We start from the raw sequence: 10,266 nt of genomic DNA on the forward strand, positions 1-10,266 counted from the left end.
TCTCTATGCTGGGTTGCTCGGGGCTGTGTCTAGTTGGGTTTTGAACAAGGTAAAGCTGGCTCCACAACTTTTCTGTGCAACCTGTTCAAATATTTAACAGCTCTCATCCTGAAAAAGCTTACTTTTACCTGCTTGGAAACAATCCTCTGCTGTGACTTTCGTCCCTTGCCTCTTGTCCTTTCATTCTCCATCTTGATGAAGAGTCTGAGAAAAGCCTGCTGCCATCCTCTCTGTGACCCTCAGCAGGGCAGGAGCTGGACCCCACCCCACAGACTGCTCTTCTTCCAGCAGAACAAACCCCATTCCCCCAGTCTCTTATGCCCCGTGCTCCAGCCCCTAACCATCTTGATAACCCTTTTCTCATTCCCCATTCCCGATACCTAGTGTGATAACAAATTCTGTAAGTTTTTCACATACACTTCAAAAATATTTCTAGACTTTTGCTTCAGATCATACCTATCCTTTTTGCTTTTATCATTCTAAAACAGTTTGAGTGTTTGTGTTTGAGGTGTCTGCGTTTCCTCCTTCCTCTAAATTCCAGTGTGTTACCCATGATTATTTCCTTAACTATTCTTATCAGTTAGCAATACTTTGTCAATTAATTTTGATCTGTGATGTTCAGAAGAGCACCATTCTAACTTCCATTCCATCAATGTAGAGTAAAAAGCAGATGTGTTTCCTTGAATCAGGATGACCTGGATCTTTGTTTTTGTCATGACATATTGTATGACGAGATCTTTTTAACTCAGTGCTGTTAGCAAACTTATTTGTGGCATTACTTCATGCCAAAGACTGCATCTGTTAGCTTCTGCTGAACCTCCCAACTAAAGTCACTTCACATCATGTTTCTTCTTTCTCTAAGATGCTTACACGGATGAAGATCTGATGCTGTACTGGAAAAATGGGAATGAATCTCTGAAAACTGATGAAAAGATTTCTTTGTCTCAGTTTTTGATACAAAAATTCCACACTACATCAAGACTGGCTTTCTACAGTAGCACAGGTATTGATCTTTTCTGATTTAATACTACTGCTAAAACTAATGCTGTATTAACTGTTAACTGTTAAGGCAGTTAATTAACTGTGAGAGGGCTCTTGGGATTATGTCACTGAAATGTAGTCTACATGGTCTGGACAATACCTGTTTTGAAAGCTAAGTTTCTTTTTTTCACTACTCTTTAGAGTTAAAATAACAAAAGGAAGATTTTACCTCTCTGTGCCTACTGTCAAGGCTCTTTTCAATGATTCTGGGTTTCCTCCTCTCAAAGGTTGGTACAATCGACTCTACATAAACTTCACTTTACGTCGACACATCTTCTTCTTCTTGCTCCAAACCTACTTCCCTGCCACCCTCATGGTCATGTTGTCCTGGGTGTCCTTCTGGATTGATCGCCGAGCAGTTCCTGCCAGAGTCTCTTTGGGTGAGAAGAGATGCAAAAAGCCATGACTGTGTGAAAATCTTTGAAAGTGAAAATTTTGGCAGGACTGGGCAATCAAGTGTTGGTTTTACCTGATGATTAATGTAATATAAAACTTGCAGTTTGTCTGAAGTCCTTCCTCATTAAGCAGTCTTCCTGACTTACACTTTGCTCAGAACAGAAAGGGCTGTGGTCTTAAAAGTATAGTAGAGCAGAGACATTTCAGTACTTATGAGTTGATGAATCAAGAGTTTTTCCCTGTTGTCCAGCCCTGCAGTTCTAAGACACACATTCCCATTAGTGAGGGTAGAGTTTCACAGGAGTTCAGGCACTGATTTGTTTAGCACTCCACACATAGGTTAAAGGAAGGCAAAAATATAATAGAAAAAATCTCTGAATATTAATATGTAAGGCTTCCAATACTAGAAGCATAAACACAGTATTCCAGCCCACAAGTTTATTTCCCCTAGAGAGCTACACAGTGGAGAAAACAGATGAGAAGAGGGAGTCAGAAGTCTGCTCCATTGAAAGAAATGTGTTCGTTTTCAATTTTTTTTTTTTTTAAATTGTATCCTGATAAAAAGTGAACAAAATTAGCTGTGTTCACAGCAGTCATTGTTTTGAAATGGCTTAAGTAGCGATGAATGCTTTCTGACTCTGTTTTCTCTGTTTAAATGGCTTTGGGAACGTGTCAATATTCTCTCCATGACAATGCAAAGGATATATTATTTTGCAGGATTATATGTATACCTATCTAAGTATATATACATATGCACATGTGTGAATATATATACATACTCACACCTATATAAACACATATATTTATTTATAAACATATGCACACATTTATCTATATAATACAATGGTGGTTGTTCAAAATGTTTTGATTTCCACAGCTTTAACTGGAGACAAATATTTCTGGAGTTAAAAGCATAAAGCTTTTCTTTTGTATGTCTTCATGTGGAACATTTTATCCTTATTGCCTGTCCCTTTTAAGATCAGTGATTTACATCAAGTCCTCTTTAGCTGTGACCAAAAGTCAATACTAATTTGCTTCCTGGCAGTGCCTGTAACACAGAGTGGTACAGCTGGGAAACAGAGGTCCCTGTCACCACTGGTTTTAGCAGACCTGACGTTAGGGTTAGGTGTGTTAAAAATGTGTTTTAGCAGCACTGTGTTATAAACCCTGGAGATTGAGAAGAGAGTTAAATCCTCTTCCTAGAGAAATCATTGCCCCTCGAAACTCAACCCATCACGAGCACAGAAGTAGAACAGTGGAACAGTTCTGCATTGGCAAAAGAGATACTTAACACATATTTATTTGATATTAAACATATTTGAGAGCATCATGTAAACCATAATTTCCGGGTTTTTTTCTAGAGACAAAAAGCCTTATATACTTTATCAGTCAATAACATTTATTTCTCTTGGTTCTGGCCAGGGATAACCACCGTGCTGACCATGTCCACGATCATCACTGGGGTGAATGCCTCCATGCCTCGTGTTTCCTACATCAAAGCAGTGGACATTTACCTGTGGGTCAGTTTTGTGTTTGTCTTCCTCTCGGTGTTGGAATACGCGGCTGTGAATTACCTGACCACGGTGCAAGAGCGGAAGGAGAGGAAACTCCAGAAGAGGGTGAGAAAAACTTTTGTTCATCCGTTTATTCCTTTTTTCCCTTGTGGCTGATCTGCTCTTTGTATTGACTGATTTGTGTCTGTAAGTGGGAAAACACCGACAACCATGTGTGTAATTGGGTCTGTTTAGACTGCTCCTCCTCAGACTGAATTGCTAGCCCCAGAAAAACAGGATTTGGCCTCATGGGTCTTCATAGAAACATCAGAGAAGAGGATAATGTGACCTGAGCTGGAGAAGACTGCAACCTGGAATTGTGAGGGAGTGGTGTCATAGGCAAGAGAGGGAAGTATAATATCTGATATTCCACTGCAGCTGCCACGATTCCTGTATTTTTAAGCTAAAGCTGTTATTTGCAGCAAATTAATTTCCTCTCTCTATAGACAGCTGCACTCTGGAAGTTGGATTCAATGGATCTAATAGTAGAGGTGTTCTCCATTACCAAGCACAAACAACAGTCAGCCAAGTTTATGCTTGTACTTCTTAATGCGGTATGAAAGGTCTCATCCTGCGTGCCTGGAGTTTTTCAAGACCTGACCAGATACAGTCCTGAGCAGCCTGGCTCTGCTGTGAGCAGGACACAAGATTAGAGACACCCTGAAATCTTTTCCAATCTGAATGATCTCTTAGACCTGTAAGCCCTTTTTCTCTGCAGTTAGGCAAAACACCATCAGCTTTTCAATACTAAGGCTTAGGGACCACATGTTTTTCAGTCCCCATACACCCAGGACATCACCATGTTTTGCAGCTTCTTTCTTCCCAGGAGGGACTCTCCCCATTATTTCACAGGTACCATTGGTCACTTGCTGCCTTTGATTTCTGGATAAATTTGTATCAGCCTTTTGGTGACGGCAACGCTGATATCATCTTTCATATGATTTGAGAATGATATTTCCCTCTCTGAACTACTCTGTTGGTTTTGCATGTCCTTCTTTTCCCCTTTCTCTTCTTCCTATGACCTCCTTGAGTACAGCATAGGCCACCTAACAGCCCAGCACCAATCCTAGATGACATCTCATAAAAGATGTAATTAGATATATTTTTAAAAGCAATTGGAATAAATTTAACAGACTTCTGTGATTAAATGTTTACCTCTCTCTAAAGCCTTCTCAACAGCAGTGTGACTCTGGAAAGCTACTCGAACAGGTCCTGAGTAACTTTATCTATCCCCCATCCTAGTCCCCACCTGAGGCTCAGTATTTCTCTGCAACATAAGATAGAGATGCTCTGTGCAAGCACAGTAAGTCAAGTGTGTCTGACTTGCTGCACATGAGGCATTTTAGCCAGCCCTGCTCAGACATCCAGTGTCCAAAAAGGACATCATCTTACACTTTATATGAAGTAACAAAAAACATCCTTGCTAGGTTTGACTTGCCTAGAATAAACCTGTATTTTTAAAGATGAAAACCCTTCTCCTTTGTCTTTCACTATACTGGAGGGATAAAATGCACTTGAGATGGTTTTGCTACTGTCTGCTAAGTTTTCAGGAATGTTTTCCCACATCCAGCTTGTTATTTATGTCATAAATCTGCCCTTTGTTGAGTCTTGTATGTTGAATTCCACATTCAGCAAATGCCTTTTTACTACCCGAGGGAAAATATTCTATCCAGTCTTCAACATGTGACAATATTAATTCACAGTGGTAGAAACAGTGCTTTTTCAGCTGGACAAAATTCAGGCTAGATAAATTTCTGACTTATAAAAGTGTTGTCAGCTGAGTTCCCATGACCGAGGAGGCTCTTTGGCAGTCTCTGAATTGTTATTGTAGGCACAGACTACATAGGGTGAAATTATATAGCATGCCTCTCCATCTACATGCCTATTTTGAGGATAAGTGTAATTTTAGGTTCTGTGAAGGTGGGTTGCTAGCACCTTAGGGTCTCTTGTCCACAGAGGTGGCTGCCAGCAAGTGGCTGTCAGCTGTCCCATGAAGCCATGGGACACTTAATTTGACCTGGAGGCTGAGAGCAAACCTGCAGAATTTCTTTCTCTGCTGAGTTCTGCAGCAATTAACTTACTGTCATTAACTACTGTCCCTTAGACACACACACCGTCTCCTGTGATCTGTAGGTTAAATAATTTGAAAAAAAAACATTGGCTGCAAGAGTTTTTCAGTGGTATCCTGAATATTCCATACTGATAAATATATACATATTTATATATTCTGATATATAAATTTCTACATATATATTTAATTATTTTAGCTGAACATATCCTTGAAAACAAGTCTTTGGAAAAACCATAGATCAGAGTTGGTGGAGGAGGGAATTGGGTGCAAACGATTATTGGGTAAGGAAATTGGTCTGTGGGGAATCAGAGGCAGGAAGGTTTGGGAGTCCATTTTCATTGCATACAAATGCATCATCCATATTGCCAGAACAGGAAAACTTCAGATTTTAAATAGTGGAACATGGCATTTGCCATTCAAAATTCTACCTGTAGTCTAAAAAGCTTGTGGGATGTATGGTGGTGCTGCTCAAGTCAATGCAAGTTTTGACATTAACTTCAACAGAGCTGGAATTTTACGTTAGGCTTTTAGCAGGTCATCTCTTTGGTTTAAAATCAGATTTACAAAGAAAAAGTGTATCTGTGAAACCAGAAACTGGGTGGGGTTTTTTTGCATAACATTTACTGCATAAGCTATTTCCACAGATAAAACTGCATCTTGTCCTTGAGTGTTTATAAACATCAAGATGGAAAAATAGGGAATCTCAGGACAGGAAGGCTGAACAAGAGGTAGTTAAGAAAACTTTTTGCTTAGATTAAATGTCTGCTAAGCATTTTTTAAACCTTTTCTGAAGCTGCTTGTCCAAGCAGTGGAGCTAAGCCCTATTTCTTACTTTTGGAACAAAAGCGAAAATCCAAAGTGACTTTTTTTGTTCAAAGAGAAACAACGTCTCAACTAAAATTTCAGGCTCAACTGTTTACAAGCTGTCTGTTAATAGAAAGACATAATTTCTGTTGCTCATGTGTTCTTCCTGTGTTCAGCCGTGTTTCTTGTTTATGCTTCTAGTTTTCATGTTCGTGTGGAATACCTCACTCGAAAACTATGATGCTGGATGGAAACTACAGTGAACCTGATGCCAACAGCCTGGCAGGATATACAAGAAACCAGATGGTACCAGAAGAAGAAAAACAAGAAAAGATAGTTGTGCATTTGGCTATGAGCAATGAATCTAATTCATCAAGGAAGAGAGGCCTGAAGGGTCATGTGGGCTTGCGCATCATCCAGAACACTCATGCAATTGATAAATACTCAAGATTAATATTCCCAGGCACCTATATATTTTTTAATTTGATATATTGGTCTGTCTTTAGCTAGGCATGCTGGCACAGCAGTGACTGAATCAGAAGACATTTACAAAACTCTCTTTACTTTTTCAGTCTAATCTGGATGCAAAGCCAATAAACGGATTCTTTTATTGCTTCTTCGAAGGGCGAAGGGGAGGACTCCAGTAGGCAACTCCATGCACAGGCATCATGGAGGAACCTGCTGTGCTGGTTGATTTTCAACCCACACCCCAGCTCCTGTTCGCTTTAAGACACATGCCATTTCTCATACTTGAAAATATGTGCTCACCTTACACCCCAAAAGTGCTGTATGTTCATTTGGGGCTGGCCATGCTGGTGGTGCCTGCTGTGCAATGGACAACTAGAAACAGTGCTCATGTGAGCTGTAAGGAATTAGATAAATGCAACTTGCAATGGGAGGTCTGGGCAGCGCACCTCCTGTAGGGGAACTGAATTAAGCCTTTCCTTTTCAAAATCTCTGCTTTGGAGCAAATTATTTTATTTTTCTTTGGCATATTAGCATTGTGGCTTTTTCAATTGTTTTATGAAGAACGCCTCCTTTCAGGGTCCAAACTCTGCTTTCTCTGGACAGGACCTTCATCAACACCATTAGGGCAGCCTACTGTCCCAGATCAGCTGGACAGGTTCAGAGTGCAGGTGGTATGTTTGTGTCAGTGGTAAGATTATAAGGAGCAATGATGAAGCAGAGCTAAGAAGCCCACAGACTCACAGAAGATGGCTCCCAGGGTACATGGCTAATGGAAGTGGGGAGGTTTAGGCACGTGTTCTCCATATCAATGGAGCACAGCTCATGACGTGTAGCACCTACTCTCTAAAACAAGAAGGGGAACTGATGTGTAGCATTCACACACATGGTGAGTGGGCAGCGCCCCTGGGACTGGGACCTTCACATTCCCTCCCAAGAAACAGAAAACAGTGTTGAGGGCAGCACACATGGCTTTCAAAGGTTTTCCTGTGTATGTGCCTCTCCCAATCAACACAATGCCCTTCTTCTGAATGCGTTCAGGCATTTGGGATCACAAGGGAGACGTGTCTGCCAGAACCTCTCTCTGCAGAAACAGAGGTATGGCAGAGATTAAATGGCCAGGAATAATATCGTGGGGTCCAAGGTCAATGTAAGGCCTTTGAAGCTGCTGCAAAGCATTGTAACAAGCTTATGTGCTTGGCAGTTCTTTTCTCATCCTATGATATCTCCCCTTCCTTTGCTAACAATACTGACTGCAAAATCCAAATGTAGAAATATTATAGCAACAAGACAACAATGCTCAGGTTTGTGTGCTCCTTATTTTTAGAAAACACAATGACTTTTTGGCTGTGTTGGAGATTATGTACATCAAAATACTTGTTTACCAAGCTGAAACTGAGCAGTAGGGACAGAATTTGAAACGTGAAGGTTAGAATAAAGAAAAAGCAAGCAAAAATACCAATGCAGCCGTAACTATTTGTCAGCATGTGAAATTTTTTGCTTACCATAGCAGTTATTCTTATGTCCTAAGTCTCAAGGGATGTAAAAGGTGGGAGAGAATTGTCAACGACCCTGTTGGCTGTCAATAATACCCACTTTTTCCCTCAAATATCACTGCCTAAGTCAAGCAGATGGTGGCACTGATTTACTGAAAACAAAATTAATGAGAGAAACTAAAATTAACAACCATGTTCCCTTTTTGTCAGCCCTGTTAATAACTGACATAAATGGAGTTCTGTCTGATCATGAAAGTGACAAAATACGTCCCTGAAATTGCTGGCAAGAAGAGGAGCCATGTAAGGACATGGAAGTGTCTGAGAGGATGGATTGCACTGTACCCCAGCCTGCCACTTGTCTCCTGATCCACCAGGTCAGTGCATTTACCACCCATCACTTCTGGAGCTGAAACCTGGATACTTCTTACACTGACAGGTGGAGATTACTGCAAGAAGGAGGTAAAAAATATTAAAGAAATAGACCACTCCTTTTTTTGAGAGGTTAAAGCTTGGACATAACAGTGCATTCTTCGGCATTAGCAGTTTGGAGTGCAAAACAGGAGCCAATGCCCCAGCTGGCAGCAGGACAGTGCAGCAAAGGGACCTTTGCTGGGGAAAGGCAGCAGAACTGCACCATGAAGTCACCAGAGAGCACAGGGAGTGAGAAACTTGGTTCCTGTGCCCTCCTGTTTTGCCAGTCTTTCTGCATTGCCCATGGCCCGTGCCATTTAACCTCTCAGTGCCTCGTCTCCTCCATCTAGAAAGTGAGGAGATGTAAGATTTACCTACCTCATAAGATGCCAAGGGGCTTAACTTGCTCAGCTAGCACGTGTGGGGCGTGGTTATGACTTCTGAGTGGGTCACCCAGTGGGAATCCGATTTTATCTTAGTTACCAGCAAGTTCTTCAAATGCATCCTCTGAATCAGTTCAGGTGGAAGAAAGCAGGTTTCTCCCCTGCCTTATAATGCTATTAAAACTCCCCTGCATTATTATGTAGCCAAACAGCCAAATAGCGAGTGCTGTCAATGATTGCCTCCTGGCATACAAAAAACAGGAAGTCCTAGTGCTTTACTTTGCCATTTGTTTTTATTACACCTCCTGTTCCCTTAGAAGTTACGACAACAGATGTCCTTTAGATCTATCATAGAATCAGCTGGGTTGGAAAAGACCTCTGAGATCATGAAATCCAACCCTTCTTTGTATTAGCATTGCCTGTAGTTTAAATATCTAATAAGCATCTTTTGGAGAGGATATCTTACTGTTATTTTATTTGCATGTGCACATAAGTGATAGAGATTGATATCTGTTTCTGCCACACAAAATTACACAGCCTATAAAATCATCAAGGGGGCATTTTTCCATTAAAGCAAAAAAAAAATCCATACTCAAACTTAGGCACTGCTTACACTTGTTATTCATTAAAACAACAGATGAAAAATATAGATGCAAATAAAGCCACGACTTCTTCAGGCAGCATTAGGAATTGTATTTTTTTGCTTATTAAGAGAAGACTGGCTAGACATGGAGGTAGAACAAATATTTGAAGTGCAGATTGACAATATATTTCACTCTTGATTTCCTCTGGATTACAAGAGACTCCATGAGTGTTGTCTAACTTCCAGTTGCAAGATCCAACCAATGTTTTGAGAAACAGTGCCTGAACCTAGGCTCTGAATACTCTTTGATGGATACAACCCAATTCTGTGAAGCATTGAGCATCTGGACAATGAACCTGCTGAAGGGCAGGATTTTCAGAAGTGCACAGGAGATTTGAGCAGAGGAGATTGGGGTCAGTGATGAATATGCCTTCTCTAGACAACGCTGTCCAACTCTGAAGAGAGAAAATGTCAGCTCTGCTTATTTCTACATCCGGCTCCATTGTCATTTTACTTACTTCTAACCAAATCATGTCTCTGAAAAAAAGTAACTACATAGATATGTACACATATGTATAATGTATATGCAGGTGTAATGTATAACATAGGAAGACACTGGGAAGTGTACCTATGTTAAATAGTGTACATATGCGAAATTGTAATATATTGTATGTAAATTACTATTTATTATGCCCAGAAAACTTACTACGTTGAATGGAGAAGAGGCTCTTTTTGTCAGCCAAGTCCCAAGAAATGAGGTATTAGCAAAAAATATGAGTTCACTCACGTTTTCCTTCTGAAAAAGGAGGTGTTGAGAAGGATACAAGAAATGCTGATGCTAAACTTGTACGATGGGTACACTGTGCTGATTGCTGTAATCAAACCTGGTAATAAAATAACAGATGGAAAGGGTGGAAAAGAGTCCATTTAATGGTTTGAACTTTAAATTTTATTTTAATTCTGTTTGGAGATTTGAATAAACACCTCATTTGTAATTGATTTTAAGTAAAAAGCATCTCAAAAGGTGGAAGAAATGTAGTGCAAACCTGCAAGGGTTTTGAAG

The 10,266-nt window shown here is 40.4% G+C and overlaps 1 protein-coding gene across 1 annotated transcript in view; it reads left to right on the plus strand.

Moving 5' to 3' along the window:
• GABRR2 (gamma-aminobutyric acid type A receptor subunit rho2) overlaps window positions 1-6,945 on the plus strand; it is a 33,145-nt gene extending 26,200 nt beyond the window's left edge. The window contains exons 6-9 of the mRNA XM_050315100.1: window positions 863-1,003; window positions 1,269-1,421; window positions 2,860-3,056; window positions 6,067-6,945. Of these exons, the coding sequence (XP_050171057.1) occupies window positions 863-1,003; window positions 1,269-1,421; window positions 2,860-3,056; window positions 6,067-6,375 (800 nt within the window). The 3' untranslated portion in view covers window positions 6,376-6,945. The remainder of the gene's footprint in view (window positions 1-862; window positions 1,004-1,268; window positions 1,422-2,859; window positions 3,057-6,066) is intronic.
• The last annotated feature ends 3,321 nt before the right edge of the window (window positions 6,946-10,266 follow it).

Source organism: Myiozetetes cayanensis, unplaced genomic scaffold (genome assembly GCF_022539395.1).
Source record: "Myiozetetes cayanensis isolate MyiCay16 unplaced genomic scaffold, myiCay2020 scf2-11, whole genome shotgun sequence".
In the NCBI taxonomy this organism is placed as follows: Eukaryota; Metazoa; Chordata; class Aves; order Passeriformes; family Tyrannidae; genus Myiozetetes; species Myiozetetes cayanensis.